Source organism: Anarrhichthys ocellatus, unplaced genomic scaffold (assembly GCF_004355925.1).
Source record: "Anarrhichthys ocellatus isolate YVR2014 unplaced genomic scaffold, GSC_Weel_1.0 scaffold44, whole genome shotgun sequence".
Classification (NCBI taxonomy): domain Eukaryota; kingdom Metazoa; phylum Chordata; class Actinopteri; order Perciformes; family Anarhichadidae; genus Anarrhichthys; species Anarrhichthys ocellatus.
The window spans coordinates 1,270,947-1,298,758 of NW_022280074.1; the positions used below are offsets into that span (position 1 = coordinate 1,270,947).

Here is a 27,812-nt window from a genome sequence, read left to right on the forward strand (position 1 = left end):
TGGAGAGGAAGAGTAGAGAGGGAGGAGAGTAGAAGAGAAAATAGAGGGGAGGAGATTCAAAATCGTCAGCAAACAGGCATTCATGCTTTCTCCCCGATTTCTTCTCTCGCTCTCTCTCTCTCTGTCTCCCCTCCCCACATTTTGTCTGTGTCGCTCCCTCACCTCTCTCCTCTCCTATACAGAAAAGTCAGCCAATGCATCAGCCTGCAGCTCATCTGGGCATCCACTCGTACTTCCCACCTGCTTCAATTCCTCGCCTCTCTCTGCTCCTCTGCTGGCTCATCCCTCCTTTTCCTTCCCTGCCTTGCTTCCCCTTCTCCCTCCCTTTCACCCGCGCCTCATCCTCCTCATCCTCAAGCCACCATGGTGAACAGATAACCGCCCGGCCGTCCTGACACCATGGGCACCTGCCTCTGCAAAGGTCACAAAGGTCAGTGCCTGAATCCACCTGTTTTGTGCGTCCAAGTCCGTGTTTCTGTTTGAGGGTTGGCACAACCTGCAGGAAGTGTCGACAGCGGCCGACAAACATTTTAAGGAGCACAGCTGTTTCAGAAAGTTGCATCATGCTTTCAAGGGACAGCTCTGTAGGTGAGAATCTAGACAATTAAGGAAAATGAACGAGGTCCCTGAGGCGATGACGACCTACTGAATCACACTTTTAGCCTGGCTGAAGTGCTTGCATGTATAGTGTTGCAGAGCACCAATGAAAACAGGCAACCGACAACTTGTTTTCATCTGATCTTTTCCAAAGCTATTGTTGATCTGAGTGAATCCGTGGATGTCGCTTTGGAAACTAAGACTCCGGGGGGCGGGAGGTTGATGAGAGGGCTGTGAGGATCAGCGGACGACAGCAGCGGCTTTAGGATATGACAGCTCCATCCAAATCTCAGATCCAACTTGAGGATGTGACTTGGGTTGCAATTTTCTCTCCGTATTTGCCGTCTGCATGGAGCTTTAGGTGGAAATAAGGCAGGTGTTTGTTATCTGGATGAAACAACGATGGCTCGGCTTGCAGGGGGGGCCTCTTTCAGGAGGAACACGAGCACTTATTTGTGCTGTCAAAACAAAAGATCTGATCAAAAATAAAAGGGCAATTGAAGGTGTAGGCTACCAGCGTTCTGTGACATCTCTGAACAACAATCTATGTGTTGTTTGTCAGTGCGTGACATTTAACGTCACGTCACATTCTCACACTCATTTTCAGCCTGGATATGTGAGTCTCACAATATGTTGTGAGATAAGAGGTCTGCTTTTGTTCAGGGAGGGTCCCTTTTAACAAGGTGGAGGGTGATGAGGGCAGCGCTTTAAAGCTGGGAAGAAAGAGGGAAGGCAGCTGTGAGGCTCCTGGCAGACAGCTAAGAGAACAGCGGGAGTGTGTTTGTATGTGTGTGTGTGTGTGTGTGTGTGTGCGTGTGTGTGTGTGTGTGTGTGTGTCTGTGTGACTCAGGGTGGGATTTTAACCACATAAGGAAGGCGGGTTGGTTCACGAATCATGATGGATTTGTTGACCTGTGGATAGTGTTTGATGAGGCCACAGCACGGATCGTGACTTAAGTAAATGGAAGGCTATCACTCGCCTCTTGTTGCTGTCGTGTATCCATAGCGACAGCCAATTGTCTTGACAACATCTCCCAGGGCAAACCCCAGACGGGTTTGTAAGTGTGTGTGTCCACGTGTCCACTGACCTTTCTCATGATGTTAATTCGCCATTGCTCTAAAGTGCGCTCCATTTCCTCTTGCCACTCGTATGAACCTCATCACCGTCAATTAAAAAGCGAATAGGCCGAGTATGGGCTGGTGCAGAGTTAACTATGCAGAGAGGCTCCAGTTAAATGATGCTGAGCCTCGCTTGACCCTTGGCCGTTTGTGTCAACTGGGTTCTGGCTGTAAGGACCATCACCCTTGCCAAGAAACACACACACACACACACACACACACACACACACACACACACACACACACAAACACACACACACACGTAGAGCATGAATCTAACACCAGTGTTTGTTTGTGTGGCTCCCCACAGAGCTCCACTATCCCATGACTGCACGGCAAGACCAGACTGAGGAGGTACAGCCGTCCTCTGTCAAGGTGAGTGATAGCCCTCACCTTTACCTTGCAGGTTTTGGCCTGACATTGGCCTTTTCAATGTGTCTGCCTCCCAAATGTAGACTGACAGCAGACGAGTATTGGCTTTTAGTGTCGGTTCAGCAGAATTATAGCATCTATCACTAGAACTCTTTTCAAGAGAAAAAAACAGTTCCTCTATTTGATGCTGTGTGAATTATTGGGGAGGCTATTTCTGTTGAATTTCTTAACCAAAATGTTCAATGCTGTGATTAACAAAAACAAATTCCTGTTCATCTAAGTTGTATTGGGTTAGGGGAAGAAATCTCAGAGACAAGTAATCTAAAATTTGGGGAAAATTAAAACCCACACTATCTGCATTCTTAATACCATAAGAGATAATTATGAAAATATATTTTTGTCTGTGCTGTGAACCGACGTTTTGAGTGTTTGCCGGCAGTGTTTGCTGCTGATTGAATGAAAATTAAATGAGCAGAATATTCAATGTTCACATTGGAAGGTTCTCAACACAAACAGCTTTTCAGCCTGCTCCTCAGCCAGGCTCTATATCACACTCTCTGTGCAGGCTTCTAGAGTGAAATGACCAAACTGATCAATCAGCTTTCTCTGTATTTGTGTATTTAAAATAGTAATACCCTGCTATTAAAATTAATGTCCTCAGCATTTTACAAATTCTCAAATATATATAAAAAACTAAAATGTAGACTTGCTACTTTAGGTCAATTTGTGTATCTCTTTACTCTTCTGTCTTGTGTACTTGTTCTGTGCTTTGCTATAATGTAGCTAGCAGACATTTTGACATGCTATTGCAGGATCAACACAGGTGTAATTTATATTATTAATTGTGGCCCTCTTCCAAATAGAATGGGACTATAATTAATAGTATTAATTACACCTGTGTTTACCCTGCTGTGACATGTCAAAAGGGCTGCTGTGAAAAGGGCCTATTTCACGTTAGCTCAAGTTGGCCTATAGCCTTCACATTTCTAGCGTCTCCATCAGTATTGCATCAGAGACTCGTCAGAAATACATCAATCAAATTCTTTGTGGTAAGTAGAAAATAGATGAACGAACTTACAACAAACGATTTCAGAGTTATTCTTTTGTATTTCACAGTTTGATGTTGAGCTAACTGTACAGTTAGTTTTTGCAAGCTATCTGGACAGCTATTAGCAAAATAAACTTAAAGATATTACCACCATTGAAAAAATGAGACATTTGAGTTATTACATACTTTTACTAAAGTAGGATATGTTTGTATGGATGATTTACTTTACAACCAGCCTTTTTATAACATTTTTATTTGCGCTACAAAGCATCACAAATAGAATAAATGTTAAACCTACCAAACTGTGTCTTACAATCATTATTTAATGATACATTTACAGATATCATGATATTAAATAAGAATTGTTAAGAATTCATTTTGTTAAAACCTAAAAAGATCCATTTTAATGGAAGGACCAAGACCTCTTTGGGTTTGCAGTGATCACACATCTGGCAACGAAGCATTTGATGTCAAAAACAGAAAGGGCCATAATTTACCCAAGATACCACTGCAACATTTTATTGCCTGTAAAACTTAATTTGGAATGGTTTCCAGTACTTTGAAGTGGAACCATCCACTAATGTGTAAACATGTACTTACTTATAATCCTATTTTTCTTGCAACATATTTGGGAAAAAAAGCTTGAAGGTTTTACTTGCAGATCAAAAATACTAAACCAAGGGAAATGCATTTGCAATGCAGTTTCTCTTTCCATATTGATTGTTGCCACTTGGGCGTAAACACCTTATGTTTAAGTTTAAATTACTTTATTACTTTTAGACTAATTCCAGCTGTTATTATCATCCCCATTTTGTGTGTGTTTGTGTGTCTGGGTTGAGTCATCACACACAGGACGTGATTGCCAGAGGACGATGTATATAAATGTGCTTATGTGTGCGTTTGGATGTGTGTATGTGTTGTTTTTTATTCATGGATCCTGGTGATTTGTATGGCTTGCTCCAATGTGAGATAAAAAAATATCTATTTTTCATTCAAAATCCCATGTCAGAAATGGTAAATTATAGCTATTTTACTCGTTTCCATTGGAGAAAAAGCTTTTCACCTTACATCAATGATAAAGATGTGACATTCTCCCTCCTCTTGCGCATCATATTGTGCAGGATGGCCAGAACCCGTCCAACTGCAGTGTGTCAGATAAAAGCAACGGCTATGATATCGGCGAGCTGGCCACCTCCTCTTTGATGGGTGAGACAGACAGACACAAACACACGAACATAAACAGGTTGAGGTCATGTTGTGTTTCGTTATAGATGAAACATATGAGACTGGGGAAACAGCAAGCTGGGAAATTGCGTTAGTAACCATGGAAGGTTAGCATTGTAATTCTCCTCTTCCTTCATACCCTTTATCTCTCACACATATGCTGTATCCATCCAGACATGAGTAAACAGTCAGTTACACACACGGTTCCTTCACCCATTTGATTTTTTGCTTCACCTTTGAGTCTGGCTTCCTCTTCTCATCATGTCGGTGCCTCCTACTCTTTTTCATCCCCCTTTCCCCATCTCCACGGCTTCCCTCTCTCTGCGGGAGGTTAATTATCTGACTTAATGTGTTATGCCTTGCTGAACTTTCCCCAGTGAAAGCTCTTTTATTACCCCGACAGCATAATTATGAAGGCTGTGAAAACCTCATGAATATGATAGACGAATACAGACATTCAGGCAGACAGCTGAGAGGCTGACACCTGCTTTGGGAATGACAGAACCGGTCCAGTAAAAAAAACAAAAAAAAATGTTTTTTGACATTTACTCAGACTTACTCACTTGTCATCATATAAATTGGCGGAGCAACTTCTGTGGAGTGGAGCAGTCACAAAGTGCAGCCGACAACCTGCTGAAGTCAGATCCCACTGCGGCAAACATTGTTATTATTGTACTAATGGAATTACATTTAGAAGAATATCATGCAGACGTTACATTTCATCTTCTCGTATGATGCTGTTTGATCGATGTATCAAGCTGATGTGAAGTTATCAACAGCAAATGGTTTAAAAAGCCCTGCTGGTGGCACCAAGAAACTGAAATGAAATCATTAGATTCCATTAATTTAATAGTGTTGCACTGAACAAAGGAGTTAATGGCAGTTATGTTAACCTAACAGCCTCGTAGTGAGAGTAAACAAAGTTTGTCTTGAGGGTGCGGGCTGCCAAGCAGTTGTTGAGATATACTGCTTCTGTTGCATGGACGGACAGAGTGACTGAACAATCAGATTCCGCATATATGAATGCATATGTGGCATTGGTGTGTTTAGTCATGCTAACGCTGTGGCTCAAGGAAGGATGACGCCTAATGACTTTGGTGATCCCCTGACTTTTTCCTTTTGCGCCACCAGATGAAATGTCTCAATAACTGTTGGATAGCTGGAACAACTTTGGTGAACCTTTAACTTGTCATCTAGCGCCATCATCTGCTCAAATATTCAATGTGTCCAATGCTCTGGTATATGAGCAAATACAGGTAATATAATGGCATCAGCCTAAGCATGGTAAACAAAATAGGCTACTTAAATCGTCCTTCGTGTTTGCTATGCTTCATGTATAAAGCAATGAAACGGTTCAGAAGTAGTTTTTTTGTTCAGTAAAGCTCATGTAATGATGATCGCTTTTTTAAAAAAGTGTACATGTCTGTTTTTAAATACTCTGGTCCGGTAATCGAAACCAGTGTGACATAATGAGGCCTTGTCAAGTGACAAAAACTGCAGTTCCTCTAATGGTGACTTGAGGCTGAATCCAAATTCAATTCAATTCACATAGACACATATAAAAAGTGTTTTTTTGGTCTCTATAGGTCATCTAAAGGATGCACCAGATGCCCTGACACGTCGATAAGAATAAACCTTGAGAAAACTGTACCTGTATCTTTTTGATATTAGCAGCCTTCAAAATACGAATGTTTTTGTCAGCTTTTGATTTGCTTTTTTTATTAGTTCAATCTACCACAACTTAAAATCAACACTGTAGTTGCTTGGACATTACAGTTATTACCAATTAGACCCGCTTTAGGATGTGATAAAATGTTGTTTTCTAGAACTATTCCCGTGTTGGCTGGTAAATAACAAAGCTCTGAATGCAACACCTACACTCCATGTTTGTTCAGCCCCTTTGTTTCCTCACAGCAACAGCAGGGAGTGATGCCTCACAGTATGCGATACATGTCTATTTCTGTAAAGGGACTTATTCCTAATGGATTGTGGTTGCATTATTGACGGTAACACTGTGTTGTAACATAATAAACAAGACTGTGAAATCCATTCATTTCTTACAGCATCCACAGAAATGTCAGTATTGTTGATCCTGCCTCTTCCTTACCTCTTCAAAATACTGAATCTAGCTGTGACATTACAGTGGGGCATTTCAAAAATGTTTGATTGGTTCAATTTTATATAGCAAAATGTTGGCAATGGTGAGTACAAGCTCCTGTTACACAGTATAGGTATTCAAATACCAGAAAATGCTTGTTTTCCATCGAATTTTTACCGCACTCTCGGCTCTATGGAACGTTTTAATGTCTTTCAACCCATTGTTTGGTTTTACTGCCCAGATCTTTACTTTAGTTCAGTCTCACAGCTCTCACCAACCTCGATTCCAGACACAGTAGGCACACGCTTTCAGCAAAAAGCTGCTATGAATCAACTGCTACCTGCCGAGCACCAAAGAGAAGACAAGTGGAGACAAAAAACAGAGCTAGTTACTGGACTTACATTTGAATGCCAATGATGCTCCGTATCTGCCGGTTGTGTAAATCGATTATTGACCACCCGATCACCTTTATAATTGGTATATTATAAAGGTGATCGGGTGGTCAATAATCGATTTAATATACCAATGTTGTTTACATCTTGTGACCAAAAACATCAGTACATTGTTATGCTACCATCTAACATCATGAAAATGTTTTACTTTTGTTTACACAGAAAGACCTTTTGGCAAACAAATCAAATATTCTTTCTAACGTGCGAAATGCAAAAACAAATCCACATAATTTCTAGTCAGTTATCATATTTAATGTTGGATTAAAAAAAATCAAACATTCGGCACAGCCTTAGAAATCAACAGAGAAATATTTGCTAGCTTGCTGCTGCTCACTGAAACATCAAACGCATGATTATTCTGTGCACGGGGTGTGATGGCAACCTGATACGATCTGGTCATTTTGACACCGCAGTGTGGAGAGAAAGCCTAAAATATCAAATTCGACAAACAAATGGGATTTTCCTGCAGTGTGCACATCACTTAAATAGTGATGTGCACACTCGATGGTCAGGAAATAGATGCAAACATAGCTTATGTTTGCATCTATTTCCTCACCATCGAGTGTCAGCCAGAACAGAGCCTCATTGTCACAGTGTGAACGTTGGGTGAGACAGCAGTGGGTGTCACAGTGCACAAAAGAACACAGAGAAGAGTCAGTAGGTGTTGAGCTCAAATAAAAATAACATGTCAGGATTTTTTTTTTTGTTCTCTCTTTCACTTAGCCCAGGCTGCCAACTCTCTTGGCTTCGTTATTTTATCAAGTGTTTCAATATCTTGTTGCTCTGTCCTCCTCTTTCTCTTCCAACCTGAACCTTTCCTCCTCATTTTCTTTTTCCACCTTTGCCTTTTCAACCTTTGCTTTCTCGTCCTTTCACATCATGTTTAATTTACCTGTTCTGCAATTATGACCAAGGTAACCTGTCCTGTCACGTTCGCTTCAACCCCTCAATCCCCTCGACCTTTTCTACCCTTCGTGTGATTAAAATAAATGATGGCTCCATTGTAGTTTTGCCCAGTGACTCTACAGGTTATGAATAACATGATATTACTGTAGAGATACAGGGTCACAGCACCTCTATTAGATGCTGCTTGAATCTTGACATGAGTCCATTAAGTTAAAGCAACAGAGCTGATGATTTGAGTCAGTCACAATAACAATAACAACAAACCAATTTGAGTTTTGAATGAAAAAAAGACAGGCCTTGCATAGCTTGAACGTTTAATTATTAAGGTGTGCTCTGACAAAACATGAAGCGAAAAAGTAATTGGAAAGATGCAGGTGAGCGCGATCTGTCGCTAGCGAACTTACAGCTAATGTCGGCACAGCTGGTTCATCGGCTGTTTGGAGCGAATCAAACAGCCCAGCAGTTTTGACCCAGCAGTCAAAATCACACAAATGGCGTACGGCAAAAATTTGCTTTGGTTTCTGTCTGTGCACATATACCTTTAGAGCTATATGCACTGAAAGGACTTGTGTGACCACAGCTTAGAACGCTTAACACTTTCTCATTTTTTAAAGTCAGTATGCAGAGAGCTGATGGACTTTCCTTGTTTCCTTGTACCTCGCAGCACTTTTTAAAGCAAAGTTGTCTTGTGTTATCTCATTGTGAGTCAAATTAAATATTTCATTTTGAGGAATTTTCATTATAGGTTTTCTACCCCTGTGGGCTTCTGACGGTGCTGTTGAAGTGCTGTCCGTAATCATCAAGAAAATGTACAATTCTCTCCAAATTCACCGTTGGTGCCGTTACACTATCATTTTCAACCTTAATGGAACTCTGCAGCGGGAAAGAACAACTCTTTCATGCTTCAGGTTATGCAAATCAGGAGAAAATGTTCACCTTCAAAGTCTGAATTATGCCAAAGTATTCTTCTCAATTCATAGCTTTACCCATTCTTCTTGCTCTATGTGTCTTCTTTTGTCCATTTCCATATTCCTGTCTCTTAATGTGACATTTTTCTTCATTCTCTATCACATACCCACATATCACACCATTTCATGTTGCCTATAACTTTAGCTTCTCCTCAAATTGTCTCCTTTTATCCTCTGCTGTCCATCTAATCCACTTTATCATGATGCTGCCCTCCTTGTCTTCCTCTTATTTAGGTTTGGTGGCCACAATAAAGGAGCATATCACTAAGCCGACTGCGATGGCACAGGGGCGAGTTGCTCACCTAATTGAGTGGAAAGGTTGGGGTGGAGGCAGCGAGGCCAGGGGAAGCGGGGGCGGTTGGAGCGGGAACTGGGGTAAAGGCGGCGGAGGCTGGGGGGGTGTGGGGACCGAGCTGCATGAGGATGAACAATTCTACTCCCAAATGACGGATGAAATCAAGGAAGCTCGCTTCGCTGCAGGTGAGACAGACAAATTAATTAAATTGAAGGAAAACAAGTCGTGGTCGGTGGAGATGGAGTGACACTCAAATCCCTGTGGGCATTGTTTCTGTTTGATTGGCTTGTGCAGAGAGAGCGTCTACAAAAATCAATATCCCTTAAGATGTGCCATGACATCTTAAGGGATATTTGAGAGTGACTCAAATCTAGAGCACTTATTCGATTTCGCTTTGTTTGTGATGGCGGTAAAAAAACAACTGGGGGTCCACTTCTGAGAAAAGGATCAGACGTGCTTGTTTCACAGGAGTAGCAGAGCAGTTTGCCTTGGCAGAGGCGTCCATGAATGTGTGGTCCCTGAATGACAGCTTAGAGCAGCCCTCCACCAGTTTACAAGGTTTGTCATGTAAAAGAGCTTTTGGTCTAAAATGTCTCTTTTTAACTTAATGTTAGATTTCCTAATGAGGTCTTGTGCAAACTTTGCAGATCTGTTGTGTCTGAAAACAAATGAACCAAAAGATTAAAATGAACCATTTCTGCTGTAATAGTGTGGATTTGGCTATTATTATAAGTCTTTTCTTTAATGCTACTGTTGGACTGATGGAACAAGACATAACACACAGAATCAACACCTGCTGTACAACTTAAATTATTTTATGTGTAATGCAAATATATATGATCTGATATGTTATATGTTAGATTAAAATATGGAACATTTTTCAAACACTAGGTTTGCTCTTACCCACTGGAGCAAACGAATCCTGAGTGTGATGTGTGCATCACTGTCAGATGTTTTTATTTTCTTAATTCCGTTTTTAACTTTACTAATGGCATTGCTGTAATGTCACACATGAAATTGTGTATACACATTCATGGTCTCCAGAGGACGGCACCTGTTGACTGTGGTCATACCATATCTTGTTATTAAGCTTCACCATAATAAACAAAATAACGTCCATATTTTAATCAACCTCCACCTTACTTTGAGCTTAAAGGGGACATATTGTGCTAATATTTAGGTTCATACTTGCATTTGGGGTTTCTACTAGAACATGTTAACATCCATTAATGTTAAAAAAACACATCATCTTTCTCGTAATGTCTTTCTGAATATACCTGTATTCACCCTCTGTCTGAAACGCTCACTTTAAGCGCCTGTCTCTTTAAGACCCCCTCCAGAAAAACCCCAGTCTGCTCTGATTGGCTTGCGAGAAAAATATGGTGCACCTTTGCAAAGGTGGTTCTAAAGCCGTGGGTGGAGATACTCCGGTGAAGGGGGCGGTATGTTCTACTGAACCTGCACGTGACATGTGAAGGGGAGCCAAATCTGAATGGCTTGTCGTGTCACATGTTATAGAAAGCCCACAAAAACTGACGTTGAAGTTGTCTTATTTCACAGTTTGTGGGTTGATACTGTATGTGCACAAGCAATGAAAAAGTGAGTTTTCATGATATGTCCTCTTTAATGCTGATATTACATGCGGTGCATTCCCCCCCCCCCCCGCATAATCACAGTCCACAGCTACTACTTTCAGTATGTAAATGACACTTAACTTCGGCAATCAATGGTGTCAGATTTGCCTTAACTAAAACAAATCCCAAATACAGTATATGGTTGCTTTCAGTTCGTCTTTTTCATTGTAATTACTATTTGAGCACATATTCAAATTCTGTTTTTGAAGCCATACTTGCAAAATTAAATTAGTTTGAACTGAACAAAATAGAAATGTATCCTCTATCCATATATTTTACCAGCTTTGGAGGAAATTCACTGTATTTAAATGGATTTACAGTCATATGTAATCTACATGCAGCAGCTGGTTCAGAATGAATTATACTTTTTTTGATCCAAGTCAAGCACTGAGTGCATCTCTATTTCAAGCATATACTAGTGTGACTAACACTGTTATTATCCCTCCTCAGCTGCACAAAGCCACTTCTTGTCCCAGTTCCTGCTGGATGGTGGAAGCGTCAGCGTTCCTCAGCACCTGTACAGCATCCACGCCCAGACTTATAGTGACAACAGGGCGGCCAACTTGGTCTGTCCGCCAGTGGTCCACACCATTTCCCCGATGTCCAACACCCAGCAGGACAGATATCGTCCCCTCGATAACAGAAGCACTGCGACTGCGGAGGCTGCTGTCCGACACGTGGACAGCAGCTCGCTATCCGAGGATGACGTTTTTTATAACTAGGCTAAACAGGAAAGCGAGCCAGCAATCTTGATGGCAATCTCTAAAATGAGCCCTACTGAGAGGACTTGAGTCCCATCCACCAGCAATGGCTGACCCAAAACATAAAGGCAAATGGCTGGCATGGGGAGGTTTCAGCGCCTGGTCCTCAGATACAAAGACTCCAAATTGTATTTTCTCCCATGTTGAGGCGTGTACTTTTGTGAATGTACATAGTTCCATTGTTCATTTTTATTTTTATTCAGCATACAACAAAACACTAAAGCAGCATAGAGTATAGAAAATAACATGAAATAAATTGAAAATATGTCTTCTTTGAGGTTTGTCAGCTGACTCTAGAGAGAAGAAGAAGTCTGTTGTAAAGGAAGCGTAAACCCAATTATCTGTCTGGGTCTCGACTATGATTAGCTAATATTCACACTTTTTCATTCAGGTGAATATTGGTGTTGCTATCAGCTGGCCAATAAACGTTTTTGATGGTATTACTTGGGGGTGCCAATTCTAGACATTTAGACCTTTAAAGACAAGGTAGACTGACTGTGAGTTTAAGTGAGCCACTAGCCAACTCCATCACAACAAGATGTTGATACAACTTTGTCTAATTAGGTAATATGTGTTTGGTGGATATGTGACAGTTCCAATGACGTTTTAATGGTCTGCAAGGTGATTTTCATAGTGTAGTGAAATAAATAGAAACCAAAGACTGCATGGAGGGTAAAAAGCCAATCTCAAACTCTCAAAAATGCATCAACATTGTGTTATTTGGTGTACAAACAGTTTTATAGGCTTTTGTTTTCATCCCCACATATTATTCAGGGTAGACACACTTTTAATATTGCTCTGTTACAAATTGAGGGTCAGGGAATGAGATAGTCTGCTATCGCCTCAGTGGACGAGACCCTGCTATTTTCAATAAAAGACAAGACAATAACCTCTAATACATGTTAAGAAGCCTCCAGCGGATGATAGTTTTGTTTGTATGCAAACATTGTTACCTTTGGGCAATGAAGAAGTGATATTATTACCAGAGCCAGGCTTGTGTCACTGCTAATCAAGAAAGAGATGGATTCACGTTTGCTTAAAATAAAAGTAAGGCCAAGGGATGAGCTTATTTCCTGTGTGTTGCTGCTTAGATTTCTTTGGCCAAGTCTTCTAATATTTTCTTCATCTGGAGGAGAAAATAGAGAAAGAAATGTGGAGAGAGGGAAGAGACAGCTTTGAATTCGTATATAGCCATTTTGTCTCCCGACACCCAATTACAAATGCAAATGGTCTTGTTTCCAATGTGTATATGGACGAGACAAACGCCCAAAGAGGAACCAAACAAACTCAAGCTGTGTGTGTCATTAAGAAAACATTGAGTATTATATTTGTGGCTGTTAGTGAGTGTGAATACACACATAACACACAAACACGTATTACCTCTGGCCATGTGATGATCCCGACCAGCCTTCCCTTGTCTGCGACAAACAAGGTCTGAACTCCAACCAGACTCAGGATACCGTGGGCCTTAGAGGACGCAAAGGAAAGGGATTAGAAGTAAAAGTTGCTCACCATTTTGGGAAATGTGATTATTCACTTTCATTCAAAGAGATAGCTGAGAAGATTGCTACCAATCTTCTGTCATTATACCTGCAATAACTATCATTTATAATTGTTCAGTCATGTTTCTGGCCATTCACTGGCTTTTAGCTCTGTTTTTGGTCTCCACCAACTCCTGAGGGCAATATCTTACACTGCTCGATGCTCGACTATGTTCACCAGCTAGTTGCTAATCTTGCCTCTCCGCTGATCGGTGCTGGGCCAACCCATTCTCACTCCCAATGCCTCAAAAACAGCAGCTTGATCAGTGGCCCTCGCCACAGAGGCTACCTTTAGCGTGTTTGCGATGCACTGGGCTTGGAACTAAGTCCAATGCAAACACAACCATGTCGCTGAAAAAGCTCCGTAAAGCTGAGTGGAGCAGCAGAGTTGCTCAACGTCTCCCTACCTCCTGAACGGTGTTGTGAGGTGATAACAGGACAGAGGTCGGGTAAATGCAGCAGACCTCATCCAGATGTTTCTCCAGAGTCTGAACAGAACAACACAAAATGATTGAACGTGTGTATGCATTTTCTAACAGATGCATGCTTGTCATGCCGCAGCATTCAGTAGCATTTGAGGAAGTATGATTTACAATTGTGTTGTACTGTCCTGAATGTGTTCATACTTGCTCTACTCTTGGACATTGCTACCATCTGTTTTTCAAAAGCAGCTCTATTTTTCTAACACTATAATGCTTTAAAACGGATGTCAGGTGTCATAAGATGAGCTTTTACGTCAGCCAGCGGAATGTAAAGACATGACCTGCCTTTTAAACAGCATCAGACAATGCACTCCTCTACCTTCTCCCGAACCCTGCAGCTATACCTGTGTGACTCCATCCAGCCTTTTACCTCAGCCGTGCAGCGGCGCAGGAACATTAGCAGCTCTGACCGGAGAACAAAGCCCAGTATAACCTGCGAATCTTCAACAGAAGAAAGGAGAGCAAATCAATTTTCGTTGCCACAGTCGGTGCAACAGTTTCGAGTGTGTGCAGCTCTCTAGTGGGCTGTGAGTCCTCTGTTGCAAACGTAAAAATCCATCAATGTATTTGCAACGATTTTCTCACACTTGTGGGCTCCTTGTCGGGGGACTTTAACACGGCTGAATCGCTGCAGCTTTATAAGCGGTTACAATCATTTCTCTCATCATTTTCCTCCATTCTTTTCAAGGACTGTGTTCATCCAGAGTGTATCTGACATTTTCTTAAAGATCCTGATGACTGTGTGTCAATAGTCCATGTCCTCACTTATATCTATTTCATTTTTTTATGGGAAGATTTAGACTAAATATGATTTCCTTGGCAAGACTGGGGTAAAATAATCGAAATATCCTTGTCTGCGCACCATGTGAGTCCACCACAGGGATTTGTGTGTCAGTGCTGGTGTTGACAGCATGCTGAACCTCCACTCGCCCAGCTGCTTTCTGAAGCTGCACTGATTTCCCTCCCAGAACCTGTCCGACTGGTGTGGAGGGAAGCCTGCAATAGAGAGGAATCGTGTCACACCTGTAACAAAAGCAGCAGTGGCTAAATCTAATACATCTGGAGGTTAACGCCTTTTCAAAACCAGTCTCAGGTTGTAAGGATTCATGAAATCAGTGGTTTGGTTTGATGGTGGATCTGACACGATTGTGCCCATGGTACAAACAGAAGCAAATTACTTCTGTCAACAAATTCACAGGGTACACAGGAGACTCTGGGGAAACCATTTTCAAGTCGTTTCTCAAGTAGCGTCTTCTGTCAGACAATAAGTCGTCTCCACCTCAATGCTGTCGACAAGGAGCTGTGGGTGACGACGACTTGATTTCCATCGAAGCGTATTATTAGAGGCTGAAAATCCAGTCTGCGTGAGACACAAGTGTGGAGGGAAAAACCTCAGTGAGGCCGGTAACTGCTGTCAGCGAGAAGGTATGGTGTCATGTACCCATGTAACCTACAGCCACAATAGTGATTAGTCAACTCTATATTTATATCTAATCAGTGCTTTCAAGGAATATTTACTCATAGCAGAATATGAGGAAAAATGACTCTGAAAATGACTTGCGACGTGAAGTGAGACCGAGACCGGGTGTTTATGTTGAGAGATAGTGAGGGATGTTTTTTAATTGTGTTTGGTGTGGCCTAAAGTACAAAGACCACACCAAAAAACAAAACTGTTGGATCCATGAAGTGTCGATTTACATTTCATTTACATTTTAATGGACAAAAATTTGTTAATTAGTAGCCTGATGTCCGGAAAAAGTGATTTTCTCCAAGAGCTTATTGCATTAGAGATGCTTTACTTTGACAGATATAATAAACTGTTGTCAAGGCAGAAATATCCACATGCAACTCATTTTCTCCTTCAGAGCACAAATTGAGAAAAATTGCTGTGCAGGTGGTTGATCGAGCTCTCTTGAGTCATTACTTTGCCTGCTTTTGAAATTCAGCTGTTTAAAATCCATCCTCACACCTGCAGCTTTCACAATATATAACAGTCTTTAGCTTGCTTATTGTGAATTATGTGTAACTTTGACACAGTCAACGGAATGAGAGAATCCTCTGCACTTGTGCCTCACACTCAGCTCTCATACTCGGATCATCTGCAATTAGGCTCAACTGTGCTTTGAATTAAATGTTATTGAGTGTTTTAACGTACAGTATGCGTATAAAATACCAATGTTTAGTGCTGTAACCTTCACCACGTTTTGTGCATTAATCTCAAAGTACAGTGAGGCAGCAGGAATTCAGTCATAGCTTTTGAGTTTGTGTTGGACAACTGCAAATGAAGACAGCATGGTGTTAAAGGTTAAACACATAGGGATCATCTGAGTCTTTAGAATGGATCCTCTATCTCCAACATATCTGATGGCATTCACCTATTATTTGTTGAAATGTTTCACTTTGGACTAGTGCTGGACCAATATTATATAATAATATATATCTGATTTAGCTGGGTTTGTGAAGTATTTCCAGGACTTTTCACACTGCTTCCATATTATTTATTGTTTAGTCATTGTGTAACTGCCGACACGGAGGTGATCATCCCAAAACTTGGTGTATTACTTTGATCCATCTGACACCTCGTTTTTACTTACCGGGGGCACGCCTTCACCAGAGAGGGCAGGTGTGGGAGCCTCTTGCTGATTGACAGTGCGTCATAGAAAGATGGGCGGTGCCCAGAGCGAGCAAGGGCATTGGCCAGCAGAGTGGCGAGGAGGATGGGTGCAGCATGGCTGAACTGACCGGTTAACTCTAAAGCCAGCAGCACTGGGGACAAGGTGTGTGTCACGGCCCCGGAGAAGGCTGCTGCACCTACAAGGCAGAAACCACATTAAGACACTACTCAAAGGCTGTTTTTCAACATTGATCCTATTTCCTATATTTTGTGTGGACATCTCCACACTGTCAATGTACGTCCACTAAAAGTGCTCGTCTTTGCCACCCCGTATTGAAAAATTTATTTTAGTATCCTTTAGGGTACTAATGGTGTTGTAAACAGTTAGTACTCATGTTATCTTGATCACTTAAGTATTTTAACATGATAGCACAAATTTACATTTTATTCAACATAATATTGCTTTATAGGGTTATTACATCCTGATAACACTAAATACTTGCAATTTTCTGGAATATGTTTACGTTAAAATGATCAAATTCAGATATTGGTCTAAAATATGAGCTCTTGGCAGATTTGGTGAAAACATAGTCCGTGGCTCACAAAAACTTACAGTGGTTAGTAGGATACAACATTAAGAAAAAGTGGATTAAAGAGGGATATAAACACTGCAGATATACAGCTTCTCGATATGCACAGCAAAGAGCCAGTGATGAATGTCTTCTACCAGCAAGTGCATAGCCCCCAGGATTTACAGAAGCCCACTGCTGGCCTGAAGTCAATCCAGTGGAAGACACATAAGCTACTCCTTCTCCAAACAAACGGCCCAAAGCTGCCCCTGGAGAACAGAAATAGAAAAACACACACGCAAGAGGAGTTTCTCGATCTTTCAGATTCACATGCTGGTGAGAGGATGCAGCAAGACTTCAGGTATTCCGCAAAAACAAAAACTCGCCCAGGTGCTTCTCTTTCACTCACCATAGACAAACACTGGCATGAAGTACCCAGCTGGCAGAGGCAGAGTGCAGGCGAGGACCAACATCCACATCTGAGGACAAACAACAGAGACACACACTGTCAACTCTCTCCTCCGCCATCTGAACAGCCACAACAGCTCTACAAGCACAGCAGATGAGTCACTTGTCGCGCTGTGTGCACTGCTCTCAAATCAATTTTGTGAAAATAAACAGATTTTTTTGCCACTTCACATCTGCAGCTGGTAATGAGGGGACAATCACAGTAAGCAGATCTCATCTCAATGCAGAAATGTCAACATACAAAAGCATTTTTTTTGCAACAGTAAGCAAGGCTTCCATCCGCTTGGAGTGCAAATGAGAATGCTAGATATGTGCAGTGCATGAGTTTTTTAATCAATACCGTACTGTGCAAATGTCAATTACTGTATGTTAATTAAGGGTCACTGTGACCCAAGGCAATAAAAGGAATGAGTGCTTTGTTGGTTATAAGTGCAGGTAGACAGATATAAAAAAAAAAGACTTCTTAAATGGCTTTCTCAATTGCTTGTACCTTCATGAGCAGAAAGACAGCCAGAGAAAGGACTGGGCTCCCTGGTGAGCTCCACTCCAACAAAGGCTCGGGCCCCAGTTGAACAGAGGCATTGTGGGATCGAGAGCTCCACTGCCTGCTATCCAGTAGGGAGGTTAGGAGCTGCTTCATGGTGAGCTGTGAAAGACATTTCTGCCATTCAGAGTATTGTGCAAACACGAGAAAAACTAAACAAAGGGTGAACATTAAAGGACGAGTCTGGCGTTGTTCTATTGTTTTTCTTACTGTCTCAAGAAAAGACATTTTTATCTAATAATCCGTCTCTCAATACTGTATGACAAGCACAACATTTCCTATATGTAGCATGGCTCCATGTCATCAATTATGTGTTTATAAAGCCCCCAAAAGAAATAAACTGTGCCTTTAATTCCTACCTTAGAAGCCATATATTGACCAGCAGAGGGAGGAAATGTCAGAGATGCCAGGAAGAGGGCCACCATGCCTGAGTATAGACCCTTCCTGCAGAGACATATTCACACAGGCACCATTGTTATAAGTTTACTCTCATTTGGGTGAATCCTATTGAAATTTCAATGCGATTCAATGGGCTGACCGCTCTCTGTGACTTCATCGGAATAAACTTCAGCTCTGGTGCTTTTCAGATCTGCTTTCAAAGGTTTACAATGTTTTACACTACTTAGATCTGGAGGATATATGAAATCGCTAGGTTTAAAAAGAAAAACAACATCTAAATGTTGCTTGAAAGACCATTTATCATCAATCATAAAGCTGTTAGTCGCATATCAGTATGGTAAAATGGATTCAGGGGCTAACAGATTTGTAATACAGTAGAAAGAAACACACCATTGGCCCCTCAATCTGCTTGAACTAATACTCCACCTAAAATATATCTCACGCGTCTGTCTTGCACCGCGGATGACTCATCGCTGAATCACTATCAGGCTTTCACATCGCAAAGAGCTCTCACTCTGTCGTCAGCATTCTGATGAAGATGGGGTTTGTTTTGATGAATCGCAGGATCCACCGATGGCAGAGGAGGTAGCAGCAGCTCACAGCTCCACACAGCAGCCTGTTTGCAGACGGAAAGCCCACTCAGTCCACAGCGGGATACAGGAGGCTGATTTTAACCTCGTCATTAGCAGACTATCGGAAGTCATTATTCTCGGGGAAGTGATGAGGAGGAGGAGGCCAGGAAATGATTGACTTGAGAGCAAAAATAACTCTGAATGCTGATTCGAATATAGGAGGAATGCAGAAAATGGTCAAAGACTTTTCACTGTTGATAGGAATATGAACACTAAAATGTCAGTTTTTATTTGTGGGACTCAGACAAATAGAGGACTTGGTTAACTATGCAGACGCTGTCAAAAGTAAACTCACCCCAGGAAGGCAAACAGAAGAATCTCCAGTGGGCAGAAAGGTAAAGCAGAGGGGAAATTAGTTTTGAACAACGCCTGAGGAGTCTCTGTGGACACAAAACAAATTGAAGTCATCCCTCTTATTTCTCCCACAGCCTCTCAAAATCTCTATCTTCCCTCACTTTATTGCGCTGAGATTTTATTGAAATTCGCTGTCGGTCAGCGGAAATGTTTCTGCTAATTTTGACAAAGTTGATGCTCCCAGTCATTGTCCTGACAAGTAATTAGATGGTTGTCAACATCGCTGACAAGCTGAAATGAACAAAGCATTATATTTACGTTGAAATATGTATGTCAGTCGGCCTTCAACTGTGACATTCTCTCATGGGAGAAGAGTACGGAAAGGATCAGTGTGCAGGATTTAGTGGCATCTGGTGGTGAGGTTGCAGATTGCAAATAACTGAATCCTCCGCTTACCCTTCCCTTTCCTAGCACTTCGGGGTGGCCTTCAGGTAACGTAAAAACGTAAAACTCTCGCTAGAGTCAGTGTTTGGTTTGTCCATTCTTGGCTACTGTAGAAACATGGCGGTGCAGTGGAAGAGGACCCGCTCCCTACGTAGATAAAAACGACTCATTCTAAGGTGATTATACAATATTTTATCCTACACACTGGAACTTTTAACTCAATTTAAAAATGTAGCATTTTAATATGACCATGCTTATAGGTAAACATATACACACTAAAACATAACTTTTTTTTACAAATCGTTAGGGTTGTCTGTTGATTTCGGCACATATGCTGTGAGGCCAAAAGTATATGGACACCTGGAAATTACAGCCATTTATGATTGTTTCATTCATTCCAAAGCCATGGGCCTTGATTTCCAGCTGTAGCAGCTCCCACTCATCTGGAAGGGCTTTCCGTCAGGGGCCTCCATTACCTCCATCTCCACTCCACACTGAGAACAGGCGGAACGTCAACCCCCCACATGCGGCTGAGAAGAAACATGGGCAGTAATGCCTCAGGGCAAAGTGGGAACACATCACTTCCACGCTAAACAACACACCTACAGGAGCAGAGGAGAGTGAGGAAGTCACTTTAGACATTCCAAAAACAGCAGTAGTTATTGTCAGCTAAATGAGCAGAAGACAAAAAAAGAAAATAAATGATCGTTTTGCCTGCTTGTGTGGCACAAATCAAGCAAAAAGGAAAAAAAATATGCATTCAAAGTGAGCTGAGAGGATCAAAGCATCAGGCCGAGAGGCGACCAAAGGAGGAAGATGCTGAACACATAGACATTATGATGAGGATAAAAGGGAAGAGCAAATATGTGAAGCTAAGAAGTGGGAAATGTCAGGTGGAGCTGTATTAACCAGAAAAGTGTGAGAAAGAGAGATATAGCGACATCAGATAGATAATAATTCCTGATGCTGAACCCGCACTGGCTCCCTCACCACTGATGGGAGCTCCGAAGCAGCTGGCTACTCCGACGGCGGCAGCTACAACCAGCATTTCTCCAGCAGCTTTTTCCTAAAAGAGAAAGATGCCGTAATGTGCCGTCTCTTATCAGACCTTAATATCCTCCAGGAAGTAACAATGAAACTTTTCAGAAGGCGGTTTCTATTCTAACCAAATGCATTTTCTTTTCTTTTGTGAAGATTTAATACAATATTCAATACTTGATTTCACAATGATATTTACTTATATCCTAATAGGCTATACCTTCTTCATCATATTGTGAAAAATATTCATAAAGTACAACAAGGCCATTTTATAAAATGCATAAATCTCTCCATTTTCCTGCAGCTGCATTCTTTCTTAGTTTGTTGATGTTTGTTGGCAAATAGTTTCATATTTACACATCCAGCAAACACGGAACAACATTAGCATTTTGAATTTAAAAAAGACAGTAATAGTAGTATGACCTGCACATTGTTTCTTTGCTCCCAAACTTTGACTCGAGCAGTCATGTTGCACATGTGAAATCAAATGTTATTGTCAGGGCAAAGAAACAGCATGCATCATTTGTGTTTGGTTCAGCACCCCTTCAAGAGTTTTTGGATGGTGCGTACCTCCCTTCTACAAAGCGATATTGACTCGAGGTGTAATTACTGGCTTTTCAACTGCCTGTCATGGTCTTCCTCAGCTGGTGAAGACTGTTGAGTGAATAGACCTTGAGTCAAGACAATTTGGTCAAACTCATTTCAAGGTTAAGAGTGAACTTTCACACTCAGCCTTTGCGCTCTTTCGGTCGCGCAACACGATGAATCTGAGTTCAATATTTACTCTCCTTTTAGCTCCGTTTTGGTTTCCACCGAGTAAAGTGGGTAAACCCATTGCTGAATTTCTTTCTACGGTCTACCTTCTTATTGGGTTGTATGAGAGTGCAGAGGTTGCTCAGGTAGGCTCCAACCATGGTGGAAAGATGCACAAACGGACCCTAATGTTAAGAGACAAATATAGAGAACTGTGACATACAATTTCAAATGGATGCTTCGTATGACAAAGAGGTATACTGAGACGCCTCTCACCACTTTGCCCAGGAAAACAGTGCTGCCGGCTGCCAGTGTACAGATAAGGCCCAGGAACTTGGTAAACATATTAGTGAGAGACAAGTAATGAGGCATTTCAATGCCGGCCAGCATGGTTCTCACCTCTGGTATCCCAGAGCCTGCGGAGAAATGAAGTGACAGGACAGTATTTTTTAAAGACTGAGACGTACTAAAGCAATCAAGACGTTTTATAAAAGCTATTCCAGGTGAATGCACAGGAATTACTTCAGAATATGTAAACAGTTTGAGGTGGTGGCAAGGACAATCAGCACAAAATAAAATTAAGCTCAATTTAGTTTGTGATTCGTAAAGTTACGTTGGCATGTTTTTAGTATTGAAGTGGCTTCTTTGGGGAACTTGGTTACATAAATCAAGCACGTTTGCCCTTTTCAGGTTAATCTAATAGCTTTTCTCTTTGGCAACAACAGAGCAATGTGCTCATACTTTTAGGGGCAGAAGCCGTAAACACGATTGGGGCAGGAGTGTCCTGTGAGACTTGTTCTGCTTGGGGCAGAAAAAATGGCGACGGGGTGAGGTCGTCTCTTAGAGGTCGATCTACGAAGCACAGAGATCCCTTCTTCCTGGAAACACATCATGCTTTAAATATTGTCTGTGAGACAGATAAAATCATGGTTGATGTTTCATACTGTACGTTTCCCTTTTAACCCTATCTGAATTTCAAAGATAACATCACACTTGACTTTTTTCAATGCCATTTGCTTTAAAAATATGTTTCTAAAAGGAAAAATGATACACGTCTCTGTTCTTCATCTTCTTCAAGAACCCCACTTGATGACACTGTATCATGTGCTATGAGCCTTATGTGGTGGGGGATGCTCACCAAGTGCAAGTGACTATACTATAATGTGTAGTGTTGGCGAATGCAGTCCCAGGCCTGACTCCTACCCAAACCAGTTCATTAATTAGGGCCAGACTATACAAGGCACCTATTGGCCTGTGTTCACTGTTTTGTAATAGTGTTCCAGGTATGTAGTTAAAGTAATCACTTGCATGCACAAGTCAGCCTTTTTAAAATGCAGACTTAGTTGACTGCCTGCTTTTCTAGCTTTGCTCTGTCGTGTTGGCTGAGCATATTGTGTGTTGGGACCTCATTGTTGTCCTGCCCACCACTTTGAGTGATCCCATGTGTTAGAGCCCCATAACGGAGGTGGTGAGTGGGGTCACCTCATTAACATTTATAATTTTAGTTTGCAGCATGATAATACCTGTTTTCCCTTTTGTAGGTTCACCCGCTGGCATTTTGCTACTGCAATTTCAGTTTTCCTCATTGTTTTGCTTGTATTATCGAACCAACCAGGTTGTTTTGGATTCTTTTTTGTGTTAGTGTCTTTTCTTTCATTGAAGCGGAGTTGCTTTGTTGGGAAGCTAGGCCCCCGTGGTGAGGTCTCTACACACCATATACATCCAAGTAAAAGCACTCTAACAAAAATTGCACTATGTTTGCTGTTTGTGAGTAACAGTAACACCCCTGGGCCCTCCGCAGTGTAGTCAGCCTCTCCACCAGTGGCCTCAGCCCACTTTCCCATTTTTGCTTAATGTGTTATGACTGGTAGTTTTAGATGCAAAGGTTGTCCAAAGGATTCAGATTGTGAATTTAGATTTTTTCTTTTCTTTTCTTTTTTTTAGCAAAAAATGAAATGGAACTAATTGTATTCCCGTTATTGGGTTGAGTCATTTTCATTTTGTTTTTATCATCCTTTACTTTCCAAACACCTCCGGTCCCTATACCTATTTCATTATTTCAATAAAACAATTGGTCCATTGAGAAAACACGTCTGTCCTGTATCCGTAACACGTCTGTGAGCCTAATAAATAACTATACAATTCTTGAGACCATATTTGTGTTGATAAAAACACAAACCTTGCTTTGACATCTGTTTTACTCTAAATGGGATCGTAATTTACTAAATCAACATGTTGATTGGTCTAAGCCTTGAAACTAGCACTTGAGACATAAACTCTTATTTACATTTACTAAGGAAATTAATCGTGTGAGAAGTAGGGGTCATTTCTTAGACTCTTATACAATCACTCCTCTTTATGCAACCGCAGGAGAAAGAATGCAAGTTTAAGGTACTTTCGCATTGGCTTCACTTTAGAGAACCGGGGGTGGCAGACTGGTCTTTCCATTATGCACTGATAAGCCTCGCCAAATTCAAATAAATGCGAGCTAATCTGACCTTTGTTCAGGTTCCAGCCTCTACATATACCTGCTATAATGAATATCATTCAAATGAAGGCCAAACAGTGGAATTTATTTTTTCACTTATATTTTTCCATTTAGGCTCGCCAGCGAGCATTTGTTGCTGCTTGTATGGGTGGAAGGAAGATGTTCTACATTTAGAATCATTAGTGATCCTTCACTGTGCTACACAATAAAAGTAGCATTCATTTTGAGTCGTGTTTGCAATCCGACTGACAAAGGCGACTCCAGTATTCACTTGGCTTTTTGTGCTCCTTTGCTCTCCACCAACTCCCAAGGGAAATGCCTTGTTGCTAACACTAGTACTGTAGCTGGACAGACCTGTGGAGAAGGGACAGATGTTGTCGGAGAACGATGATGCGACTGCACAGAGGCATGCTGGGTAAAGGGTCCAACAGAAGAACTGCAGCAGACTGTTGCCCTCCAGCTTCATATAAAGCCTCTGGTGAGCTACATGTGGAGTGAAAGCGAAACATTAATTTTCTGTCATTTGCTCACTCAGATTGTGTCTTGTACGTCGGTGTGTCTACCTCGCAGCAGCTTTGTCACAATGAGGTCCATCAGAAAGCTGAGGATGGCCATCGAAATGCCCAGAGCAGCGTAGCCATACCACTCCATCCCACACACTGTTCCCAAACAGCACCGCAGCTTCAGCAGCCACTCTAAGGATGCAAACATGTGGGTCAGCCTTAACTTTCATTTGGGTTTTGTACATTTTGCAAGACAGTATAGGTGAAAAGAATACAAAAAACAACTTGACACTATGAAATATCCACAGTTGAATAGTTTTTAAAATATGCAAATTAGGCATTATCTATTGTTAACTTTTGGTGAATTTAGGAGAAATCTACAAACGCAAATAGCCAAAGTAGTAAAATATACATACATATACGCTTTCTGTTCCACTAGTCTGCAAGAAGACATGTTATGGAAGCAAATAGCTAAAAATCTCAAACTTGACCAGTGCATAAAGAAAACGATGGTTTTACTTTGTTGAAAACACAAAGAACCTTTACCAAGGCCTCACAGGGTTCTTAAAAAGTTGTGGTTTGCTATGATTAGTCTATTGGAAAAAGGCTATATAATACTTAAAGGATCATGTGGTCAGATGCAAATAGCAATAGGATACAGAAAACAACACAGCCACAGCGTATGAATATTAATGCGATAGAAATCTCTCGGTATTGAAGAAAACATTTCCCATCTGCCTGCAGGTAATTCCTAATTTCAAAAGCATTACATATCACATCCTAAAAGTACGATGTTTTTGAACTCAATCTATGACTTCTCAGATTAAGCTCAAAACTCAGATTCGTCTCTCAGATTGGCATCATGAACAGCTCCTCTGATGTATTGATCGGGTCGGTATCGATCACATTCTAATGACTTTTCCACTTCAGTCTGACCTTTGACAGTTGCACGGGACCGTCGGCATGGCTTCCATGGATCAGCAAGGAGCACAATCCTATTACAGGATGTGTCTGATTGATTTCCTTGCTCCCAGTCTTCGTTCTCTCCGACGGTTTCACTCCCAGCAGCCTCCTCCGGGCTCCTCATTTTGTCTTGAATTGTTGGCGTCATTCTGTGATTACAGTCTCAATCAAACACTGAGGCTCAATGATGGAAGAAAGAAAATATGAATGCACGGCTGCACTTATTGCTGCTACTGCAAAACAAAACTAGAAGACAGCTAGACTTGCCTTCTAGTTGCACTGGAAAGTGTTGGTACTCTGACCTCTGTCAAGGTATCGGGCATAGACGTGATGGAGCAGTCATGGTTGAAAGGGTAGCTAATATTAACTCGTTGGTGGAACAAGTGCCCTTCATCTGTCTTGAGTGTAGAGGAGCAGTGAGAGAGACATTTTCACGCTGTTCAGCTTTTTAATCAACCATACCGCCGAAATTGAATATATACCGTTCTTACAATAATTTTCTATCAGTGGAGAGTACAGGTTTTTTTGCAGGAAGATATTGAATAAAGGGCAGGAAATAATTGAAATAGATGAGAAACCGAGTCGGTTGAAGATTTATATCTACAGATGTCATTGCTTTGGCTTTTCTTGTGTCAGTGATTGGCTTCAACGACTCGTTTGAAAATCCCTGAAGGACCAGAAAAAGACATTCGACATGAAACGATAATCAGCAAGCCTGTAAATATCCGTCGCTTTGTAGGAAGTCAAGGTTTCATTAATTCCAGCGGATTGCTCAAGGTCAAGGCTATCATTGTTCAGATCTCGGGAACACACACACACACACATACACTTACACACACACACACACACACACACACACACACACACACACACACACACACACACACACACACACACACACACAGACTTTAAATGAGCCTCTAGTTAATGTTCATTTTCCTCCCCGTTCGGCTTTCAATAAGTACTTGTGTTATTACAGAGATTTGCATGCTGTGAGCGTCAGTCACACTCTCACGCTTATACACTATACAAATGTAAAGACTGCTTTTGTTAATACAAAAACTTGTTTCCATGGGAACAGCACACCTAGGCGACCAAAGAGCCAGACAGTAGGTTTTTTTTTACTTAACTCTCATAAACAATCATTGTTGACTACCTGAGTAGTTTCCCTGCAGGCATTGTAAGAAAAGGCAAATCAAATTATGTAACAAAGACTCCGAATCCCAAAACTGACTCTGTTTACAAATGAATACAAAGCAGAAATCACAAGTTAAACATTCTCTTTCTTTACACAACAGAAATACAAAATAAAAACATGAAATACAAAACTTTATTAGTGATTAGCTGAGATTTAGTTATTTTGTTCTCAGACCAAAACTTCATTGAATATATATATATATATATATATATATACACAAGCAACAGCAATTGCAGAAGTAGGAAATGATTATCTGTTTTGATATAGAATTGTTTTTTGTCATTATTAAATCAGGAAACATGTGCATTGCGTGTGTCTTGAAGCTGCAACTATTTAAAGACGTTGATTCAACGTTCACGTTTAGACCAGATATCAACGTGATGTCCAATACTGGCTTTCAACTGATAAATGTGGATGTGGTTTCTCAGTAAGCCTCTATATCATGATATATTATTATTAGCACAATGTAGAGGACGAAAAATTATAGTATTGCAAATCACGTTTAAATCTGGTCTAAGCCTGAACGTTGAATCAAAAATAGTCGGCGTAATATTGCAGGCAGAGGGACAAGTCCCACAGTTATGGACACGCAGTGGCTGAACTGGAAGGTCATCTCACTGCAGCTGATTTATTTTATTAAGTAAGATGGTCAGCTTTGTGAGCAAATTATAAAGATATTCATGAATAACAAGCTGCTAAGACTGGGGGCTCCATTCACTGGCATGACCTTCATGTAGAAATGATCTTTCTTAAAAAGGTGTACTTCACTTGAAAAGCCTATTTATTGGCCTGAGTAAAATACCAAAGTCCAATTTGATTTAAAAATATATATATTCAATACACATATTTACATTTCAATAATTTAAGTTTTCCTTTGAAGCTGCGTCACTTGTGGACAGCGTTTCATATTATAGTCATTTGATCTATTGTTGACATGGACATTTATGAATATAATTTATTTGTATTAAATAGTCGGCTAAACAACTTTCACTTTTCAACGTGATTTAACCGTGATTTCAACGTCACCGTGTTTTAACCGTCAAAATGCTGTCAGATCAATATGTAGCAACTAAATACTTAATGTTAGTAACATCAACAGTTTCCACTTACAGGACAAAAGACCAAGTGACACAGGCAGCAGTTCCCAGGACATCGTCATGAGAGCAGAGCACATTATGTCTGTATGTTGACGTAAAATACAACCTCTGCGTTTACTGCTGGAATACGCATGCGCACAGAGTCATTTTCTAAGGTAGAGGCGATGGCTGGAAACACGGCACTGTTTGAGCTAGCTAGCTAGCTAGCTTACTGAGTTGATGAGCGAAATGAACGAGCTGACGGAATAAACGAGGCTTCACGCTAACGATATACTCTGTAAGTACTTGAACTACTGTATTCCAATATTGCA

The 27,812-nt window shown here is 41.1% G+C and overlaps 2 protein-coding genes across 6 annotated transcripts; one reads left to right on the forward strand and one right to left on the reverse strand.

The window, feature by feature from the left end:
• Positions 1–187: 187 nt before the first annotated feature.
• On the forward strand, positions 188–13,818 carry fam131c (family with sequence similarity 131 member C). The gene is made up of 6 exons (XM_031868864.1): positions 188–430; positions 2,027–2,091; positions 4,258–4,342; positions 9,019–9,264; positions 9,548–9,637; positions 11,164–13,818. The coding sequence occupies exons 1-6, from the start codon at positions 400–402 to the stop codon at positions 11,433–11,435; spliced, it is 789 nt and encodes a 262-aa protein (XP_031724724.1). The 5' UTR covers positions 188–399; the 3' UTR covers positions 11,436–13,818.
• On the reverse strand, positions 11,448–27,763 carry clcnk (chloride channel K). Of its 5 annotated transcripts, none has more exons than XM_031868859.1 (21): positions 27,515–27,763; positions 25,474–25,600; positions 25,180–25,355; positions 24,304–24,435; positions 24,095–24,223; positions 21,529–21,668; positions 21,360–21,437; positions 20,452–20,527; positions 19,938–20,063; positions 19,019–19,103; positions 18,606–18,707; positions 18,052–18,136; positions 17,639–17,794; positions 17,090–17,159; positions 16,839–16,949; positions 16,092–16,308; positions 14,360–14,493; positions 13,868–13,938; positions 13,423–13,503; positions 12,855–12,941; positions 11,448–12,600 (listed from the first exon to the last, which is right to left on the reverse strand). In XM_031868859.1, the coding sequence occupies exons 1-21, from the start codon at positions 27,576–27,578 to the stop codon at positions 12,562–12,564; spliced, it is 2,286 nt and encodes a 761-aa protein (XP_031724719.1). In that variant the 5' UTR covers positions 27,579–27,763; the 3' UTR covers positions 11,448–12,561. The 5 variants fall into 5 exon arrangements, with proteins under 5 accessions (XP_031724719.1, XP_031724721.1, XP_031724720.1 ...); XM_031868861.1 differs by having other exon boundaries at positions 25,474–25,604; positions 27,515–27,762; XM_031868860.1 differs by lacking the exon at positions 13,423–13,503.
• Positions 27,764–27,812: the final 49 nt, after the last annotated feature.